A 22,993-nucleotide genomic window follows, 5' to 3' on the forward strand; every position below is an offset into this window, starting at 1 on the left:
CTAGAAATGAGGAGAAGGGGAGTTCCCACCTTTCTTCCACTGACAATAGTCTGTCCTTTCTCCAGTATATCTTGTTCTGACAGCCTGCAATTCCCAAGTGTCCCACGTGCTCAGGGTCTAACTGATAGCCATATTTGAGGTTGGGAAGGAATTTCCCCCCAGGTCAGAGTGGCAGAGACCCTGGGGTTTTTTCACCTTCCTCTGCACCATGGGGCACGGTTCACTTGCAGGTTTAAACTAATGTAAATCGTGGATTTTCTGTAACTTGAAGTCTTGAAATCATTATTTGAGGACTTCAGTAACTCAGCCAGAGGCTAGGGGTGTATTACAGGCATGGGCACTGGGTATAATAGGCAAGGGAAGGCTGTGCCTCCCCTAGCACAGCTGTCCCTGCCGCCCGATGCCTGGGCTGTGGTGCCTACCCCCACCTCTTCCTCACCCTGCTCTGAGCCTCCCTCCTCTCCTCCCCTCCACCCTACCCCCTTTGGAGGTCACCACAGCTGGGGACCCTGTCCCTCCTCCAAACCCTCCATCCCTGCCAGGTATGTGTGTCTGGGGAGGTGGAGGAAATAGGCGGGGGGGGGGGGGGGGACTTTACACAAGTGAAAAAGCCTTCAAGAAACCTAGTAGCAGATCACTGAAACTGTTAAAGGGCTATTCAAATTGTAATGAAGCCATTTAACAGGCATTTGCCAATGCGCAGGAAGCCTTTGGCTACATTCAGCTGGCTTTTATATTGTAGGAAAATATGTTGTTGGGGTTAAAAACAGTTTCCAAACGACCCATCCCTTATTCTCTGAACCGAGCAGAAGTACTTTTGACTAACCTGGCTCAAGGAGGAGCTGACATAGCCAGTGAGTTTGTTTCTTGATGGCTATTTTACAACAGAAAAGCTTCAAAAACAGACTCCAATGAGAGACTACTGAGCTGGAATTGATATGCAAACTAGATACAATCAACTTATGCTTCAATAAGGACTGGGAATGGCTGAGCCATTACGAACATTGAATCTATCTCCCCTTGTAAGTATTTTCACACTTCTTATCATACTGTCTTTACTGGGCTATCTTGATTATCACTTCAAAAGTTTTTTCTCTTACTTAATTGGCCTCTCAGAGTTGGTAAGACAATTCCCACCTGTTCATGCTCTCTGTATGTGTATATATATCTCCTCAATATATGTTCCATTCTATGCATCCGAAGAAGTGGGCTGTAGCCCACGAAAGCTTATGCTCTAATAAATTTGTTAGTCTCTAAGGTGCCACAAGTACTCCTGTTCTTTTTGCGGATACAGATTAACACGGCTGCTGCTCTGAAACCTTTCTTGATCTAGTCGTTTTATTCAAGCCCAGTTTAAGCAAACGAATCTGGCAGGGAATTCTGTGTAAGAAAGGTTATTGAACTACTGCCTTAATGCAGGCTGCCAATGACAGACACTTTTCAAAAGGAGAGATTAGGCCTCAGTTTGGCACAGGTAGCCTGGCTTTTCATCTCTCTAGACAGTATACCCAGAACTCCTGACCACGCAGAGGAGAATTGATCTATAGCTGTTGCTTGTTCAGTTCCCTTGAGGAATGTTATTAGTGCTTTAGGTGAAAAGGGGAGAGGGTCTTGCAGGGGAGGGGGCAGCAGGGTGAGGAGGTGAGCAGTGAGCCAGCTGCACAGCAGGTGGGGGGGATCTAGCAGGGAGAGGAGGAGGAGAGCAGCAAGTGGGCGAGTGGCAGGCGGGCGGGGGATGAGGTGATCGGAGGGGAAGACCTCAAGGTGTGTGTGAGAAGAGGTGAATGGTGAGTCAGTGTTGGGTGGGGCCTGGGGCAGAGCAGGGGTGAAGTGTGGGTTGGCCTGTTGGCTGAAGAGGTGGGACAAGGAGCTAGCCTCCCACAGGAGAAGTTTCACCAACCGCCCATGATTACAAGAGTGGATGGGTGGCTGAGGTTCTGTGGCCTGCAATGTGCAGGAGGTCAGACTAGACCAGGGGTCTGCGATCTTTCAGAAGTGGTGTCCCAAGTCTTCATTTATTCACTCTAATTTAAGGTTTCACGTGCCAGTAATACATTTTAATGTTTTTAGAAGGTCTCTTTCTATAAGTCTATAATATATAACTAAACAATTGTTGTATGTAAAGTAAATAAGGTTTTTAAAATGTTTAAGAAGCTTCATTTAAAATTAAATTAAAATGCAGAGCCTCTGGACCGGTGACCTGGGCAGTGTGAGTGCCACTGAAAATCAGCTTGCGTGCTGCCTTTGGCACGCGTGCCATAGGTTGCCTACCCCTGGACTAGACTATTATGATGGTCCCTTCTGACAATAGTCTATAAGTCTGAGTCTATGAACAGGGAGGATTCTTTTACTTGTACTTTGATTCTTTAAGGCATTTTACAGGGACATAAGCTATGATCTACTCATAGGTTTCCATTCTTCATGGTCTGAAAAATCCTGTCTACAGTACAAAATAACACTTAGAAGTTTTTTAAAACTTGGCTGTAGTTCAACTGTGTCCTAACACTTTGACCACAATGTCTGGGCCGAGTGAAGTCATGTCAGAACTGTGTTTAGAAAACATGCTTTGTCTTAACTTGTCAAAAGTTGCTTAGGGAGGGACAGACTTAAGGTGGTTAATTTCCAATTCATTTTTGGATACAGGGACTTAAAATATTTCAATGTACCCTTCATGAGAAAATCAAAATCTGCTAACTTATTTTAAAAAACAAAAACCTCCAGTGTAAGGGTTCTCTTGAGTATTTTCATTAATTGCTTATACTTTCTTAGTTTTAAGTGCAAGAGTGTATGTAGATGAATATAAATCTACATACTACAGTGGGGTTATTCACATGAGTAAAGCTAGGTAGGTGCCTCCATTTCCCCCCCTCCCCCCGGCAAGATTGGAGTCTTTGTTACCCAAATTTACTACTAATACCTTAAGCACTGATCCTGGGGCCACCTTACTGTGCACCATACCTCTCAAATGCTCCTCATTTTAAGGAACACAACTCATTTTATTCCCCAAGTTCCACACAAATTAGGGGTCTCCTCCCTTTTACTATTGAAAGTTGTTTATATAGGAAATGTTATATCTCAGATTAAACCCAAAGTTGTATCCAGTGCAGGGAAAGCCAACCCTTTGAGTTTCCTGCAGGGATAATTGTTGGTACTCATTCAATCTTTGACATACTGTATCCCACATTTGGGCCTTAAAAGTTGGAGGGAGGTGATGCATGTGAACTAGAGTGACCAGACAGCAAGTGTGAAAAATTGGGACAGGGGGTCATAGGAACCTACATAAGAAAAAGACCCAACAATCGGGACTGTCCCTGTCCCATCTAGTCACCCTAATCATGTGAACAACTTTAGGGAGGAAAGCTGGTGTTACAGTTTCAGGTTAACTGCGCCTTTAACTCCCGGCTGGGGTTTTCTCAAGGGCTGCCCTCGCTGGCCTTGAGCCGGCTCCGCTCCCGGGGCAGGGAGTTCAGGCTGCAGCTGCACTGGGCTCGTCCCCACGCAGGTGAGGCTGCGTGAGCCCAGGGCTCTGCTCGGTCTCTAAGGACGCGCTCTCTCTGGCCGTGTTGTTTGCTAGCGCCCACCCAGCGCTCACAGAGCGGCCGGGGCTGGTTTAAGGGCAGAGGCGGCACGCACGGAAAGTAACGGCATGGAAACGCCTCGGCACTAGCCCCGCCACAGGCCCCCTGCAGGACGCGGACCCATCCCGCTCCAGGGCGCCCCGTGCGCAGCAACAGCTGGCGCGGCGCCGGGCGCGTCCCCGCGGCGGCAGGGGCGGGGCCGGGCGGTTGGTGCGGTTTCCTCTCTCCCCTATAGGTGTTGGCGGCGGCGGTGACGCGCCCGCGCTCGTGGCCGCGCCTACCCCCCTCCCCGGCTGCGCTGGTGGCGGCGGCTCGGCCATGGCGGACCTGAGCGCGGAGCGGCTGTGCTCGCTGCCCGGCAACTGGAGCTACGGGATCAGCCAGGGCGGCCGCCTCTTCTTCATCAAGTGAGTGCGGGGCCGGGCGGGGCGCGGGGCGTTGGCGGGGCTGGCGCTGACTGACTGACCCGGTGTCTCTGTCCCCCCCGCAGCGAGGAGGCGAAGAGCACGACCTGGCTGCACCCGCACACCGGAGAGGCCGTGATCACCGGGCACCGCCGCAGCGCAGGTAACGGCCCCGCCCGCCCCCCGCCGGGGCAGCGACCGCCTGGGGAGCCGCCGCCTGCGAGTGCAGCCCCCCAGCGCCCTTCCCTCCCGAGCCTTCGCCTCCCCCTGCCCCAGCCATTTCCTCACCCCGACCCCACCCCATCCCACCCTTCTCTTCATCCCGCTGGCACCACCCCCTGGAGCTGCCTCACCCCTGCTCTGTTCCCCCAGAGCCTCTTGTTCACCCCACCCCCAATTCCCACCACAACCGCTGCCTCCTCCCCCGCCAGAGCCCTCACAGCTGCATCCTCGCCCCCAGACCCACCTTACCCCCCAGCAGCGCTGCTTCCTCATCCCTCCTTTGGAGACCTTGGCACCTAAAGAGAATTACGATAGGTGTATTAGAAATGCCTAGGGAGAGCCCACTAACTATAGTCATCTAGAAACCTCCCCCCACCGCCTTTTTCCAATCTAGGCTGAGAGCGTGTGCGTGTTTCTAAGTGACAGAGAGTGGCTTGGGTAGGAGGAAAAGGGGCTGAAGCATGAGGAGTAATTTGGGGGTGGAATCAGTCTCCTCAGTGGCTGCTGTTTGCTCCTCTCGGGAGAAACAGCAGCAGAAGGAGGTGCTGGAGGAGGAGGATTTTCAGCAGACGCTCTTGGAGACCCAGAGCCAAACTCTCACTGCTGGAACTGTACGCAGGCTGCAAATGCCATTGGGAAGCTGTGTGTGTTTATAAATGCAGTTGTTTTCGTTCGTGTAAACTATGGGGGAGAGAAGAGGAGAATCTGTAACTGAGCAAGTTATTGGAGTATTCCTCTTTCATGTTTACATTCAAGAGGTTCTTTATTTTAAAATATCACCCAGGATTATTGAAAAACATAGACTATGCTCCCTCCCTTTTTTTCTTTTCCTGTGAGTTGGGACCAGTTGGGGGAGTGGGTTTCTTATTTTAAATCTCCCTACACTTTTATCTGCAGTGAATAGTTGTGAGTTATAACCATGAGCCTTTGAAATGCAGGAAGTAGAACCATTGGTTTCATGCTCTTCCCCTGTGTAATTAGCATTCATATTAACTGAGAAATTATCTTAAATCCACTATGAAGGGGTAAAGCGGCATATGTATATGAGGTACATTTGCTGTTGGACATTGCTGCTAGTCACACATGAATTCCTTGTTAAATAACTGTTAATGGCTCTATTGAATCATTGATGTTTTATCCTAATCACTTAAATGCTTGATTTTTATTTCTACCTTCTTGTTTGCCATTATCCTCTTTTAGAGGAAACAGTTTTGTTATGCAGTATTCAGGTATTGATCTAACAGGAGAGTTATTGGCAGGTAAACTTAAATTTTCTTTTAACATTAGTGTGAAGTATTTTCTGTGTCATATCATGCACATATGATAACAGATGCAGTATCATGTACAAAACAAACCTGTATCTGTATTTTCCGTTTTAATGTGCACGTGTTCATTCATTTCCCATATGTAGACAGAATTTTGTAACTTATTTTGGCTGATTTTGGTTTTGTAACCTAAATTGAAGTCTCTGTCTTAAGGAGGGATTGTGACCAAATAACTGATCTACATGTACTTTTGCAAAAAAATAACGTCATTCAAATATTTCACACTGTTAGCAGGGGATTGTCTTCTTTGAGTTGAGGTAGTATCTACTTTGTGAGAGCACCAGTTATGAGAGACTTGTTCTTTCTCCATGTGATGGCCATTCCCATTTACACTAGAGAGGCATCCTGTTGGTCCATACTTTCCCCTAGTCTTTTATCAAAAGACTCTAGATTTCCTCTTCTCCCCCCCTCCCCCCGGAGACTGCAATATATCATGAAGTGAAAAAGCAGACTAGAGGGATAAAGAAAACAGACACATTAGACTGGATAGTTTTGTCTTAGTTTTGAAAATGAATTGTTTAAAAAACCCAAAGCATCTTTTAAATAGCCTTTATTCCCTTAAGTCCTCACAAAATCCCCACCTTTTACAGGCTCGGGGGCAGATATTAAAAGGCATTTAAGCACCTAACATGTAGGTAGTGGGACTTTCAGGTATCTAATACCTTTAAAAATCTGTCCCTCAAGTTATTCTATCAAGATTTTACTTCTCTAGATGGGGCTTCTGCCTTGTTGACTCTTTTGCTTAGGAAACTGATACTCAACAGAGGGAAAAAATAAGTCACCTCTTTCCCCCCTAGATGTGAGGTAAATGTATTTTCATGCAGTGTTGAACAGAGTTGTAAACGCTGCAAGAAAGTTGATGTGTGTGTCTTAGAGACAGTGTTTAGTGATGTACCTATGCTAATATAAAACAAATATCTTCTGTGGTGTATTTTAAGAGGATATCATGCTTGTTAGGGTGCATGTGACTTATGCGCACTGCAGAACTTTGTAAATTGATTTGTTTAAGTCTTTACCTTATCAAGTAATTTGGAACTACTACTTTTTAAGATTAGGCCTGCAACAATTCTAATTATTGTTTAAAGAGAAGGAACACTTCTGGGTTTACATATGTCCTTACCTGAATTATTACTTCTGAAAATGCTAATCTAATTTACATTTCACCATTTATATTGCTTGCACACTACAGGGAATGGTTTAAGCCCAGACAATTTTTTTGTTGACTCTCTCTATAATCTTTAACAGTTTGAATTTTGTTTCTCTATGTAGCCAAAGGTACATATTGGCCAGATATGCACATTGCTGTAACTCTGTACTAGTCTAGCCTATAAAACTTATGATGTATCACTTCTTGTTTTCTAGACTTACCCACAGGTTGGGAAGAAGCATATACTTTTGAAGGTGCAAGATACTACATAAAGTGAGTTGAATGATAGTTTGTCAAGATATTAAAATTTGACATTTCCTAAGTGTGGCTGTATATTATTCGTAGTGAGTACATTTTAATTCAGGATTAAATGCAATGCTATGAATAATCACTTTAAAAGGAGTGTGCACTGTACTATAGCAGAGATCAATTTTATTTAGTTTATTCGACATTGTGACAGTAATGATTTCTTGAACTTAGTGTCTAGATTTTTTTTTTGAGCATTTCAGGTGCAGATGGAAACTATCATATGTTATGATAGTGTCTACACATCTAGCAAGAAATGGCTGGGCAATTCAAGATATAGCCTGAGTTTGTGTACATATGTGTTTATGTGATGTGTGTATCTAAAAAGTTTTCAGAAGGACAGTTTTAAAAAAAAAAAAAATTGTTTTACTCTCTTGTTGGGACAGGATTCCTGGCTACCAAACATCATATTTATAGTAATTACATTTTTAAACCACTAAACTGTCAGTTTTGTTTTTAATCTGATTTTTTTTCTTACCTTTTTTCAGAAATTCTGCAAAAGAAAAAACTGTCTGCATTTACCGTTGTGTGCTTAAATGTGTCATATGTAACTTTAGCACAGTTCTCAGTTAAAGTAGTTTTTCAAATATCTGTCTTTTGATTAATGAGATGAGGTTTTTTTGTGACTTGACCAGATTTTTATAGTAGAAAAGAATAAATTGATCCTTAAGCTGTTTTCAGAATTCTTTAGTATATTAATATTTGGGTAGAAGAAACCATGTCTCTTCTTCTCCCCCCCCCCCCCCCCCCTTTTTTTTTTTTTTATAAAGTGATTGGTTCAGGGAAGTGTCCACTTTGGTTGTTTTGTGTAATATTCTTTTAACTGAGAAACAGAGGTGAGGCTGCTTCTGCTTCTTCTTCTTCTTCTTCTTCTTTTTTTTTTTTTAAAGTCCAAAGTAGGTGTTAGATCTGTGCAAACTTTTTAAAACCTTTTCAGTGTGAGGTGAACAGAATATTTTACATTGCACCCCCCTCACAACAAAAACAAAAAACCACAACAACCTAAAATACAGAGGAGTATTTCCTCCTCTTCTGTTCAAGCTTAGGCACTCCAACAAATTGTAAACATCTTCAGACTTATGAAGGCACTTCTTAGTATGCTGTGGTCTGATATACGTTCCTTACTTGCATTAGTAGTGTATAAATGGGACAGCTCTTATGAGTAAGCACCACTAATGTAAGAACGGTAGGCTACTGCCCATTTTTCTACTATTCTTTGCAGTTTTCTGCCGTGAATGTTGAGGAAGGTGATGATATTTAAGTTGTGCCAGATGGCAAGTGACGGGTACAATATAAATGCTTGTATTGATTTGACCCACTGTATACATCTTTTAGAACTGATTTTGAGTTTTCTGATTTTGATTGTAATACCAAAACTTGCAATTGAAATCTGTATCAACCTATATTAAAAGGTTGATGGACTGTGACTTGTATTTCCGAGCAGCTTGATGGTCAATATTAAAATGTTCTTTCCAAAGGCTACTCTACTATAATGCATTCATGCAACTTTAGGTAGAAATGCTATAAAATGAGGTGATAAAGAAATAAAATGTTTAAAATGGCTCTGAACTGTGTCAGGAACCTGCCAATTAAGAACCATGCTGTTCATAGTGACAAGGACAGTTTTGCAAATGTTCAAACTTACAGCTCTTGTGGCACAGGATGTTGTTAGGAATGTTATTTGAAGTACACATTGCTGATAGTACTTTCAACACCAAATAGTTAAATATTATACTTACTGCATCTCTGAGAACATATGCTTCATTTTACTGCAATGTGCTTGACATGTTATAGCAGTATAGTAGTGTATCAGTTTATACTTTAAAATGTGAGGGATGAAGAATGATGTTCTTGGCTTTAGTTTGTGTTCATTGTTTGTAAATGGAGTATTTGAGGCTATTTACACTTTTACACTACAATTTCCTACCATTCAGCTCCACCAGCGTTAGCAACTATGAGTGGTAGAGTAGACAGGGTACCTTAACCAGTCTTGTCTAACTTGTGCAGTGCAAGTCTGGATATGTTATAATGTGACTGTCTGAGCCCAAACTATACTTGTGCTCCCACAACTGGTGGAGAATAGGGGTTGTTAGGTGGGGAAGGGAGGCGCTAGTATGGACAAGATCATAGTGTGGGGCAGTTTTCACTGTAACACTGCTCATGTGAATATTTTATGTGGATACATTGTTTTGATACTCTAAAATGAAATAATCATCTTAATGACTATTTAACACTTAGAACAATAGTAGAAAATAAAATATTAGAATATTGTGGATTATTATTAAATAAGAAAATAGGAAAAAGACAATTTATTCCATCTTTGTTCCCAGTTAAAGGTTGTAAAAGAGAAGCTGATCCTAAGTTATATTTAAACAGGGAGTAGATGGAAGTTAGTGGAACTCTGTGTTGGTGTTTTTAGCCATGCACTTGTGTAAATTTTCTCTATGGTATGCTATAATGTATTCCAAGAGAAAATAGGTGAAAATATTATTTCTGTGTTAGGAAACTTGAATGTAACTTTTGAAATGTGATTTCAAATATAGTGGTTGAGTTAGAACAGGGGTGGGCAAACTTTTTGGCCTGAGGGCCACGGTTCCCCATTCCCGGCCAATGGGAGCTGCGGAGGGTGGTGCCTGCAGGCGAGGGCAGCACACGGAGCCTTCTTGCCCACCCGCGGGGGCTGCAGGGACGTGGTGCCGGCCATTTCTGGGAGTGGTGCAGGGCCAGGGCAGGCAGGGAGCCTGCCTTAGCCCTGCTGCGCCACGGGCTGGATTGAAAGCCATATGATGAGCCGAATCAAGCCGTAGTTTGCCCTCCCCTGAGTTAGAATATTGAATGAATTTTTTTGGAAATACTGTGTAATCAAATTGAGGTAATATAGAGGAGAATACGCATCAAGCAAATCTTAACTACGTGCTTTAGGACTGGCATTAAACAAATGTCTCAGATTACATTCTGTATTGAAATGTGATTATTTAAAGAACATTTTTTGTTGGGGTGCATATTTTCATTTTCAGAATAAGTAAAGTTTGTTCCATTTCTGTTCTAGATTTTCTGCTTGGCTTTGGGTCTATGCTAATTTTAAAGCACAGATAGGTAAATAGAGTTCTGTTTGCTCTGGGTAATGAGGTTCTGTCTGAAGAATTTGAATAAGATTTATTTAATGAGTTGGGAGTAGGACTTTGAACTGTCTTGCAATTTGGGTTAGTAGAAGAAATCTAATACTGAAACTAGCATGGTAGAGGTAGAGGCTGTCTCTTTTTACTGTGGAATGTCAATGGCCAAAGCTCATTGCTAACTGAAAACAATGTTTTTCCAATCTCTTAAGTATTTTATTAGTCTACTTCATTTATCAGTTTGTTGTATTCTTCAGTTATTTAGAACAGCTATCATGGCACTCCACGAGTGTGTTGAATCACATTGTTAAAATGACTTGTCTTTTTCATGCATGTATTCTTTTTTCCTGAATAGACTTTACATACTTCTGTACATGAAAGTTGTAAAATTAGACATGTATGCAGTCAGCTCTGCTTCCTAGTTAAAGAAAACTGAACTGTTTAGTAATTATGAAGTGAGACATGGCTTGCATGTAAACTACAGTTTGCCTCATTCTTTTTAGTAATTGTACACTTCTCTCTGAAAAACAACACTTTCACATGTAACAATTGTTTGTAGAATTAATACTTCCAATTATAACTTGGATTTCATTTAAATTATCTCACTTGTTAGGTAAATACTTTCACATGGTATGTTCAAACAAGTTAAGATTAAGCTAGTATGGAGAAATCTAATTTGCATAAATGAGCTCAAATTGTGGCAGTGAGTGCCATAGGAATGCCAGTAAATTTAGGGATGGGGAAGCAAAATTATTGATTGAGCTAGTTGTATATCTTTGTTGTTAAGAGCTGATTGTCAACGCTGGAAAGTGAAATGTTCTAGAATAGGTAGTGGCACTGCAAGCTTAGATATTACAATGCTCATACAGATAACTGCCAATATGCCTCGACCTTCCAAAACAAAATAAGGTTTACTTTTAGGGATGCAAGGGATGTTCAGTCTGTCTCAATTCATTCTTGATTGTGTGCTGCTGAGACATCTATCTATACCAATTTGGGTAGTGTAAGGTGTCAGTCTTCCCTTGCTGAGAAATGCAGGTGCCTGTACATTAGAATTTGATCTGAGTCTGCTAACTTATTTTACATGACCTCCAATTCCTCCAAATACCATCAAATGTGACTTCCAGAGAGAATAAAACTTGGGTTTCCTTTAAAATCTGAGAGGCTTGCAAAAATTCCAGAATTTCATCAGAAAGTTTTTTTTATCTCACTCTTGGACTTGAGTGTTACATGTCTTAAGACTTGAGATTCGGCATATTGCAGAAACATTAAAGTTTTGGTGTTAAGCTACGGAAGTGCATATTATGTGTAATGCTTCACGGATGGTAAACTGCATGGGTCTGTGCTAAGAGTTGCGTTGCTGCAGTAATCCCAGTAGCTGAAATCATAGGGTAGGTAAGCGCTGAGGGCTTGTCTACTCTTATAGCGCTTCAGTGTAAGCACTACCTGTGCCAACAGGAGGGATTCTCCCATTGCCATAGGTAATCTACGTCCATGAGAGGTAGCAGCTAGATTGACAGAAGAATTCTTATATCAGACCTAGCACTGTCTACCGGGACTTAAGGCAGCTTAACGGTGCTGCTCAAGGGTGTGGATTTTTCACACTCCTGAGTGTACTTATGCAGAGCTAATTTTCTAGTGTAGACCAGGCCTGAGTTTTCATAGACTTCTAAGTAAACACCATTAAGATGAGTGAGAATTTTAGTGATGGTAGAGTAGTATGGCTGTAGACCCACAAGACAACAGTGCATTGGTTTCTGTTGCCACTGCTATAATTGCAAATGAAGACTCTGTGATGCAGCTGGACCTGTGATAGTTGCAACTGGTTAGAACTTGCCTGAACTACACCTCTACCCCGATATAACGTGACCCGATATAACACGAATTCGGATATAACACGGTAAAGCAGTGCTCCGGGGAGGGGGGGCTAGGGGGCTGCGCGCTCCGGCGGATCTAAGCAAGTTCGATATAACGCGGTTTCACCTATAACACGGTAAGATTTTTTTGGCTTCCGAGAACAGCGTTATATCGGGGTAGAGGGGTATTTTCTTTGACCTTGTCTAAACACAGACATGCACTGGTTCAAGTAATAGTGCTTTTTTAAAAAAGGTTTAGTTAAACCAGAGCAGAAATCCTGTGTGGGTATACTTAAACTGATTTTAAATCTCATATATATAATTTAGCTTGCATTGGTAAGTACATCTCTGTAAGCAAAGTTTAAAATCAGTTTAACAATGTGCACACAGGGCTTTGCACTAGTTTAACTAAACTGTTTTTTAAAGAAACCTCTTTAGGCAAACTGGTGCAAGCTTCATGTAGACAGGGCCTTAAATTTGCCTGTCTTTTCTGTAGCCCTCCTGCAGCTCTAGCGGCAATAGACAGGGTGGGAGTACTAGTATGCACTAAATCAGGGGTTCTCAACCTTTTTCTCTCTGAGGCCCCCCTCAATGTGCTATAAAAACTCCAGGTCCAGCGTGGGATGGCTTGGGGCAGGGGCCTTGGGCATAGGCGTAGTTTGACTTCTATTTTGGGGGGGCGGGGCGGGCAGGGGCCAGCAGTCCAGGGAGGGAGTGCCACTTCCACCCTCTGACTTACCTTATCAGGCCATCTGCCTGTCTGGGTTGGGGGTGGGCTGCAACCAAAAATTGTAACTCAAAGGTGGGGGGCTTAGCTAAAAAAGTTTGAAAACAGCTTAGGGTGCAGGGTGGAGGTGGCTAGGGGTTGTGTGAGGGCAGGGGGGGTAGCTCAGGGCGCAGGGAGGGGGTAGCTGGGGCTGTGTGCGCACAAGGGGTAGCTCAAGGTGCGGAGAAAGTAGCTGGGCCTGTGTGCACACAGGGTGGCTGTGGGTGCAGGGAGGGGGTGGATGTTACTATGTGCGGACAGAGGGGTAGTAGCTCAGGGTGTAGGGAGAGGGGTACTAAGGGCTGTGTGCTTGGAGGGCTCCCCTGCGGTCCCTGTTCCCGGAGGGGTCTGCCAGCCACGGAACCGGGTCTCCCAACCTGGGCGGAAAGGGGGCTGGGACTCGGGAGCTGAGGAGCAGCTTCAACCCAGCGCACCAGCAGGAGAGGGAGGAGGGAATGCTGTGGCTGCCTGCTCCATGGCACCTGCCAGAGCAGCAGCTGCCCCACGCTGCCTGGTGTAACAGCAAAAACAGCAGCCGGCACATTTTCCCACCAATAGCAGTTACCTGCTGAGCATGCTCAGTACAACCTAGATAGGAAATTCTGCCAGGGAGCTGTTTGCCACTACATTGGCTCTGGCTTCCCGCCTCCGACCTGGCGGGGGGAAGGTGTGGCGCTGCCCCTGGGACTGCCGTGCTCTTGTGCTGTAGTTTTTTTGGGGGGAAGGCAGTGTCCTCTATGCCCCCAACTCTGCCCATGGGCTCATGGCTTTTACCCCACAGCGAGCAACAGGGCTCAGGGCTTGAGCCCCGCGCCTCCTGGCTTGAGCCCTGCAGGGGGCACTAGAGCTTGGGGTCTGGGTTTCAGCCACGGGGCCCCGTGGATCCCTTGAAAGGGCTCGTGGAGCCCCAGGGGGCCTCGGACGACCGTTTGAGAACCGCTGCATTAAGTGGTAAGGGGTGCATCGCACAACTTGGAGCTCAGCCCCGGAGCTCAATGTGACTTTTGTAAGGAATTGCTCTAATTAAGCAATTAATGGCCAATCACTGATTTGGCTGCATTGGTATTTACCCCGGTGTAGATGGGCTTATAATATCTTGCCTAAGTTGGACAGAGAAGTTGTACCAGTGCAAACTGCAACATGTAGAGGTTTCGCATGTCTGTGCTTAGGGTTTGTACCATACAGATACATTGGTGGGTACAATCCCCAGAGTAGATGGATACTGAAATTCAGAAGGATAAGGGATTATAAGTAAAAAGGATTGTCCTGTATGAAGCCTAGTCTGCTCTTAAAAATTGGATCCATTTAGTTACATTACTCAGGGCTGTGAAAAATTTCACGCTTTGAGCACTATACTTTAGGTCAGGGATCGGCAACCGTTGGCACGTAAGCCCCCTGGCGGGCCGGGCTGGTTTGTTTACCTGCTGCGTCCGCAGGTTCGGCTGATCGCAGCTCCCACTGGCTGCGGTTCGCCACTTCAGGCCAATGGGGGCTTCAGGAAGCGGCACGGGCTGAGGGATGTGTTGAGGGGGAAATGGAAGGAGGCACAGGGCTATATGGTTTGACAGGGAAGTTTTAAAATTAAAAAAGAAAGCTGTGCTAGTTTGTAACTGATGGAGCTTACTACTGTTCCCCTTCCTGTCCCTGCTTCGCTTTGCTTCCTTTGTCTTAAGTTCAGTCTCTGTCTACATTGTGACAATTAGCCATGTTAATTAGAACACTTTAGTTAATGAGACCATGCTACCTGTGTGTGTGCACAATATCTAGTGTATTACGGTCTAGATTGGTGGCCTTGACTACTACTAAATATATTAAAAAACCAAACTACCCAACAACTAATATTCAAACATACCTCAGAGATATTCCTTGGTTCTTTCTCTAGTGGGTAGAGTACTGAACATGAAAATCAAGAAAATAGTTGTACTCTGGCCTTGGCTACACTTGCGAGTTACAGCGCTGAAAAGCCGCCCACAGCGCTGTAACTCACTGACCGGCTACACTGGCAAGGCACGTACAGCGCTGTATCTCCCTGGGTACACCGCGGCAGGTACTCCACCTCCCCGAGAAGCATAAGAGATACAGCGGAGTGGCTACGACTCTCCCCTGTGAGTGTGTACCAGGAATCAACCTGCAGCGCTGTACTGATCACCTTGTCAAGTGGCCAGTCCTCTCCATTGTTGTGACCGGCTGCAGGAATGCGGAAGTGCCGGTTTCAAAGCTTGTACCACAGAGAAAAAGCAAACAGTTTGCTGTTTGCTTTGAGTGAGTGAATGAATGAGCAGGGGGACGGGAGTTCGGAACTTGCAAAATAGAGTGCTGACACGCTCCAAAAAGCACACTCTCTCCCCCCACACTCTGTCACACTCAACACCCCTCCCCCCCGGTTTTGAAAAGCACGTTGCAGCCACATGAATGCTGGGATAGCTGCCCATAATGCACCGCTCCCAACACAGCTGCAAATGTTGCAAGTGTGGCCATGCCACTGCGCTGGCAGCTGTCAGTGTGGACAGACTGCAGCGCTTTCCCTATTCAGCTGTACAAAGACAGGTTTACCTCACAGCGCTGTACAGCTGCAAGTGTAGCCAAGCCCTCTATGTACACAGTGTGTGACATAAAATGTCTTATTCATAGTAAGGATGGCCTTGAAAATTATGTGAAGAAAATAAACTAAATACCTGCTGCTATTTCTTACTCGTATGTAAAAATGCAGTATTCAGTGTAATCACATGTGCTGTAAAAGCTAAACTTCTCTCTCTATAGCATATTAAATTAAGTCGTCTTAATATGAGATTAAAATTAAATTGAATTAATTGAGAAGATGCTTAAGATACTGAAGGCTGCATTCTATCTATTAGCCAATTAATAATCTCATTTAATCAAGTTTAAATGGCTCAGTAGTTTTTGTAAAAGGTGATGCTTCAGTCTCAACCTCAGTCTTAGCTGTTATTGAATTGGTAATGAGGAGGGTGAATATGCTTTGTTTTCAGGTGCCCTTTTGTTTTGGTATTACATATAAAAGGAGGATAAACAGTGAAGCAAATACTGATCATAACTGTGTGTGGGTAGCTAGTGCAGTTGTTATGACCACAGTGATGCATTGATTTTTTTCCATTAGAAAAATATAAATCTGGACCAATTTGCACACCAGTATTTCTGTTGAAGACCGAGAACAGGAAACTAAAAGGGAAGAAAAACCTCTTTGGTGCTTAACTAGTATTGTCATCTTTTCCCCTAGTTTTCCAGTCAGTTCTTTCAGGACCTTTCTTTCCTTTTCTCCCAGCCTCTATGCCTCTCTGGAAGCCTCCTCGGTAAATTTTTCTTACTGAAATGAAGTACTAAAAGAGCTGAATTGGCAGCCCAGAAACTCTGGAATGTTTTAGAGTAGAAAAATATTTGATGTAGTTACTCTTCAGTGAAACCTTTTCAGATCCAAATGTTAGCCTTCATCCGAATGCACACTTTAAATTTTTCACTTTAAAAGCATTTATTGCTTTCTAATCTGAGTGTTATGTTTATTTATTGCATTGGGTCAGAAACCAGAATCTGTCCTGGTGCTGTGTTAAGCCTGCTTTTCCTGCATGTGTTCTACAGTGTGTTAGCTCTTGTTATAATGAATTAATGTCCATTATACTAGAGGCACAGTTTGGTTCAGGCTAAACTGCCGCGTCTGTCTGTGTGGGCACCAGTGAAATACAGGGATAGTACCTAGTTGGAAAATGAGCCCCCAAACCCTAGCTGCTGGGATTCCTGCCACCATGCTGTCTGTATGTGATTATCTGTTGTTGTGTTTTTTGTATCCTTTGTCAAGTAAGTGTCTAAGTTTGAATATTGTTTGCTCTTCTTCCCTCACTGTCTCCTTCAGAAAGGAGGTGTGTGTGTGGGGGGGGAGAAACAGCATATTCTCACTCTCCACCCCAAAGAGTTGGAGGGAAGGTGGTGATGAGGTGCAAAGGCACTAGTTATTTGTGGACTGGGAGAAGGAAGCACTGCATCAGTTCAAATCTGTGAGGTTATCTTTGATACCTAAAAAATGAAAGTTTAGATTAATAGAAAATTGAAAGCTTAAACACCCCAACCAAATTGCCAGGGAAGACTTGCCAATAGGAGTAGGTCAGTAGATTTTTTTTTTCTTTTTTCAAGCCCTTTTAAAATATTGCTCTATTATGTTGTGAACCCAACCAGTATTGTCTTAAGTGCAGGAGAACCAGGAAATTAAATCATTGTCCACTTTTAAAGTGAGCGAAATGCAAAAAAAGCAAACTACAGTGTAAATGTTGGAAAATAACATTTATTTCAGGTAGCATATGCATATTTCAATGTTTGTACATTGTTCTTTAGGGATCAAGGTAGTTGTCGACTTACATTATATGAATTTTGTTTTTGAATCTTAGTGTACTGAGCAGTTTTTCCTTTGTAATATCTTAACATCAGGGTATCACAAGGATAATTAAAAAAATATATATAACTCAAGCAAATGCTAGCTAGCTCAAACCCCTACAAACAAGATGTCTTTAGATTGTGTTAAACCTACATCCTTTGGGCATATAAAATTGTCCAAGTGTTCCATTCAAACCCAGGAAGTCCCTTACTGGAAAAAGGATAATTTTTAAAACAAGATTTTGAAAACTTATATGGCAAACATCCATTTTTAGTAATGGTAAAGGAGTTTGTGAAAACAAGTTCCAAAATACTTATGATTAAAGATATTTTAGTCACTCTTTATATGGACTATTTTGTCTAGAACTACTTGAGGATTATTGGTAGGCAGAGATACTTTATCCAGCAATCCACCCTTAATAAGTTAGCTTATTGCAGAATCCATTTACTACCAGAGTTAGCAGAAAGAAGCACTTAATGACTATAATTTTGCATGTTCTTAGCTGAAAACATTGCAGTATGTCAAACAGCACAGGAAATAATATCTTGATATTCAAATATTTTTGAATATGAAATAACCAAGAAAAATATTCAATAAATATTTTGATTTAAAATGCCAACTTCAAAACCTTTTGAGTAAATAATTTTAAAGCAGAAATATTCATTTAAGATTTTCTTGTATGCTTTGCCACGTATTTGACTAAGTAGAACCACTAAAAATTGTGGTGTATTTCTTGCACAATCAGAACATAATTTCTGATACTTTCATCTGGGTTGAACTACCAGCTAAACATTATTCTGTAGCTCATCTTGTTGCAAATATTTTTTTGTCCATAGATTTTACACATGTATTAAATGCAGTATGGGTCCAGGAATTTTTATTTGTTTAAAATGGTCTTGGAGAATAGAATGTCTTTCTGAATGTGTATATGTGTGTATATATATATAAAAAGTAGCAACTAACTTTCCTGTGCATCTGATTTAGAGGAAGAAAGTGTATAGACCAAAGTATAATGCAATACATTATATACCAGAGGTAGTCGATAGGCGGACCATGGGGCAAATCTTGATCGCCAGATGCTTTTGAATGGATTGCAAAAGCTTTTTATTTACTCGTGTTTTTTATATTTTCTCCGGAATCTGGACCGTGACTATACATTGACAAAGAAATTTGGATCTTGACAAAAATAGATTACCCCTGTTATATATGAAACACCAAGCAGTGTTGTTTTTAAAATCCATTAACTTAAAAAATGAGGAAGAAGGGTCTGTTGTGGCTAAGATAGATGTGTGTTTTTTTTCCAGGTAGCGAGGCCCAAAACTAATGTTTGTTGCTGTTAGTTTTGCTGACATTTAAAAATTTATTTTAGGAGAAGTTATAAAGAGAGAGAGAGATACATAATACAGTTCCACTAAACACTAAAATTTCTTGGTTCTGACCCTTAGTGGAGACAGATACGGAAGGTAGTTATAGAGAACCACCAACAAAAATATATATTTGAGCCATCATTTTCATAATTCAGAATAAAGTTATTTAATATCTATCTTAACAGCATAAGGATAAAATAGGTTAGACGCATATATAACTTTTTTTATGGTAAACATCCAATAGGGAAAAAATTCATTAGCCTCCATATTACCTTCTAACCTGATTTGAGAAGGTAATATCAGAAACTGATGAAGATTCTAACTATGTCCAATTATCTATACTTGAATTATTAATTGATCAGTGTTTGAGAAAATGAACATGTTTTTACACTGAATGTTCAGAGAGGATTTGGCATTCAAATTAGAATCCTCTTGTTTATATGATAGAAATAACTGTTCAAAAGGCTTGTTGAATCAAATATCTAAGAATATTTTCTTAGTGTCATAATTAACTATTGTATTCAATATCTACATTACAAAATCCAGCCTTGACAATGGGAAAAGACGTAATTAAAATTTGTACCTGTAGAGATTTGAGCTGGTTTGGAGTCTTATAAACTTACGCTAGTTGTCTAAGGCACTATGACCACTTTTACAAAATTTAACACTTACCTGAACTTTCTTTTTCAAGGTTCTATTTTATCCAACTATCTCTAACTTCTCCTGTTTCCTCCTTCATTGAATTTCAAGGACAAGATGTGACCAAAGAAATGTTATGTGGTTGATCCACTTAAGGCAGTACCGGTTTCTTGAGATGATGGTCCATCATACATAAAACTGACTTGCCATTGATCTTCCTGTCGTCTTCTGCGATAATGCATAAAACCCAGGAAAAAGCGCATGATTGACCCTTCTTGACAAAGTGGCTTAGCAGTCCTGGCACAGAGTTTTCTCTCCCTCCCTTCCCAACCCCCGGAAAGAGAGAATGTTCCTTTCCCTCTGCTTCAGACTGTGTCTGAGTACAGAATTAGGCTGGCAGCTCTGAACCACAGAGGTTCCACTGCAAAGTGGCTGTGGTGCTCAGACAGGGAGGCTACTCTGGCATGTAACCTAGCTGAGAAAAGGTGACCAGATCTTCTCCTTCAGTCTCATCTTTTTATGCTGTTCTTGTATTCAGCAAATCTAATATTTAATTGAAGTGATTTCAGGAAATTTAAAACAAACTCTTCAGCAAATTTTACATTTCCTTACAATGTTTGCAACCCAAAGATCGCAAAATATTGAATCCATTTAGAGAATCAGCAGATGAAACTGACCAGAAACAAAAATGAATTCTGTATTGTGTTCAGCTTGGACAATAATACCAGATAGTGAACAAACAGCTTAAAAAGTGAAAAATGCAGTAGACTTGAAATTTTCCGTTTTAATAGTATCTGGCATTAGGAGTACTGCAGATAAAATGACTTATTTCTGTCCTATTAGTCCTCTGGTACCCGTGCATCCTTTCATTTCCAACAGTGGTTTAGTGCTGTGCTGGGAGAACATGTCTTAAGAGGTGTTGAACTATCTTATATGAACATTGTTGTGTATCTTTTTCACCAACCCCCAAATTACATGGAATTGGGTGGTATAATTTTATACATTGTAACTTAACCTGAGGTCTCTTCCAACCCTGATATTCTATGATGCTATGAATCACTGTTTAAAATCAGAACAAAAATTAGTCTTTCATACGCTATAGGAAAAAAATAGTGAACATTTCCAGATGGTGTCCTTGAGTCCCATATCTTGGAAAACATCCTGAGCAGTAAACTAAAGAGTTTCCAGTTGCTTTGTTGGCAATAAAAAAAAATTAGGGTGAGATCCAACATATTTCAGGTGAGTGTCAGACCTGTCTAACTAGAAATGCAGGCTTTCCAATGCCTTTGAGCATTCCCATTGTGCTTTGGACAACAAAAAGTCCTCCTGGATTGAAAAACTAGTACTTTCCACCTCCCTTTGAATCTCTGGTTAGGGTCCTTAGTTTTTGTTGCTGCAAAGAAATTCATGCTGATGAGCTCACAATTTAGAATTGCAGCTGGAAAAGAATTCTTTTCTGATTTTATAGGCAGGAGTAAAGAATTTTGTGAACAGTAAAGGGGGTCAGAAGAATTCTGTTGAACCAAGCAGTGGCTTCCTGTGAGTTTCCAGGTGGAGCTTAAGTTTAATGTGTAAAGCCCTAAGTGGTTTGATCTTCAACTGAGTGTGCACACCTGCTGCAGTATGACACAGGGAAAGTCAGTTGGCTGAAGAGCTTGGGCTAATAGCCTTCTGGTTTAAACAAGAGGGAGTTAGGGCCAGGAGGGTGTGGGCTTGGTGAGGGATCCTCTGCTCTGTAATTTAGTTTACCCCTTCCCTTATCATTCAAGAGAACTGGGATTTGTTAACCTTTAGGGCAGGCTGAAAAGCACACGTACGTACCTAAGCTTTTTAATGATAGGGGATAATGTCATTTGGTATAAATATTTTAATCCGACTTGATTTTTATATGGTAGCTCATTGCACAGCTTCTACATTCTTATTGTAGGTTTTATTTTATTAATGAAAATAATGCTCAGAGAAGTTGAGAATAGACCCTTTAATGAAATCCAGAATTAGGGCTTTCATTTAATGCTTCATGCAGTGTTGTAGCTGTGTTGGTCCCAGGATATTATTGAGACAGAGTGGGTGAGGTAATAACTTGTATTGGATCAGCCTCTGTTGGTGAGAGACAAGCTTTTGTGCTTACACAGAACTCTTCTTCAGATCTGGGCAGTGTACTCGGTGTGTCACAGCTAAATAAAGTGTGGAACAGACTGTTTAGGTGAGTGGCTCTCAACCTTTCCAGATTACTGTACCCTTTTCAGGAGTCTGATTTCTCTTATGTACCCCCAAATTACACCTCACTTAAAAACTACTTGCTCACAAAATCAGACCTAAAAATACAAGTGTCACAGCACACTATTACTGAAAAATTGCTTACTTTCTCACTTTTACCATATAATTATAAAATAAATCAATTGGAATATAAATATTGTACTTAAATTTCAGTGTATAGTATATAGAGCAGTATAAAAAAGTCATCGTATGACATTTTAGTTTGTACTGATTTTGCTAGTGCTTTTTATGTAGCCTGTTGTAAAACTAGGCAAATATCTAGATGAGTTGATGTATCCCCTGGAAGACCTTTGTGTACCCCCAGGGGTACATTTACCCCTGGTTGAGAACCACTGGCATAAGACGTTAACACATTTCAAGAGACCATTCAAGGTAAAGTGGTCTGTTAACACCACTCCAGTCATAGTGGGGAAAGGAGAGAAGAAGAAAAAGCTTTGGGGGGGCAGGAGAGAAGTTGTTATGGATTGTTGCAATAAACTGTAAGTTCAGTGTATTCAGTCCATGATTTTTAGTATCTAGCAAAGTTATGAATTTAGGATCCCAGGCTCGTCTTTTGAAAGTGTTGTGTCCTCAAAGGAAACCTGCACAATGCCTAAAGTCATAAGCCCTGCTCCTCTCAGTTTCTAGGTGGAGATTTTCTTTGCACAGACCTAGAGAGCAAATTGTTTCTGTGATGTGAGTCAACAATTTAAATCAGTCAGTTTTTACCCAAGGCAGTGCGTGGCACCCACTAAGTCTTTGGGAGACCCAAACTGTGAATGGTATTTAAGAAAATGTTCACTTCGCTTGTGTAGATATGCAGTCTGGAAGGATTACAGTGCACTTTGCCCAGTAAAGAAAAAGGGAGGGTTTCTATGCAGCCACTTAATGCTTGTCTGGATACTTTGAGGGAATGTGCCAATGCTATTGCCCCTGGTGAATGTCCCACTGCTAACGTTTCTAGTCCAAACCTTTATACGCTATGCCGGGGTGGCCAGCCTGTGGCTCCGGAGCCACATGCGGCTCTTCAGAAGTTAATATGCGGCTCCTCGTATAGGCACTGACTCCGGGGCTGGAGTTACAGGTGCCAACTTTTCAATGTGCCGGGGGGTGCTCACTGCTCAACCCCTGGCTCTGCCACAGGCTCTGCCCCCATTCCACTCCACTCCACCCCTTCCCGCCCCCTCCCCTGAGCCTGCTGTGCCCTCACTCCTCGCCCCCCCCCCAGCCTCCTGCATGCCACGAAACAGCTGATGAAACAGCTGATCGGGGGTGCGGGGAGGGAGGGAGGGAGGGGGAGGCGCTGATTGGTGGGGCTGCTGGTGCGTGGGAGATGCTGCAAGTGGGTGGGGCGGAAGCTGCTGGGGGGCTGCTGACGTATTACTGTGGCTCTTTGACAATGTACGTTGGTAAATTCTGGCTCCTTCTCAGGCTCAGGTTGGCCACCCCGCACTATGCAATAAAGATTGAACTCTTTGCTTCCTACAAGTTGTCTGTTAAGTTATAATATGTTTTTATTTTATTGTAGAGTGGATAAAAATCAATGATTTAAAAAAAAAAAAGAAATATTTTTTTTATTTAAATCATTTTTTTTTGATAAAATGCTTTTTGAGGGAAAAAACATCTAAAGATA

General features: G+C 42.3%; 1 protein-coding gene across 1 annotated transcript in view; it reads left to right on the forward strand.

The window, feature by feature from the left end:
- Window positions 1-3,891: 3,891 nt before the first annotated feature.
- Window positions 3,892-22,993, forward strand: part of PLEKHA5 (pleckstrin homology domain containing A5) — a 265,817-nt gene continuing 246,715 nt past the window's right edge. Inside the window, exons 1-3 of the mRNA XM_029911661.1 lie at window positions 3,892-3,985; window positions 4,069-4,145; window positions 6,892-6,949. Coding sequence (XP_029767521.1) covers window positions 3,897-3,985; window positions 4,069-4,145; window positions 6,892-6,949 — 224 coding nt within the window. The 5' untranslated portion in view covers window positions 3,892-3,896. The remainder of the gene's footprint in view (window positions 3,986-4,068; window positions 4,146-6,891; window positions 6,950-22,993) is intronic.

This window comes from Terrapene carolina, unplaced genomic scaffold (genome assembly GCF_002925995.2).
Source record: "Terrapene carolina triunguis isolate 2854851 unplaced genomic scaffold, T_m_triunguis-2.0 Scaffold112, whole genome shotgun sequence".
Lineage (NCBI taxonomy): Eukaryota > Metazoa > Chordata > Testudines > Emydidae > Terrapene > Terrapene triunguis.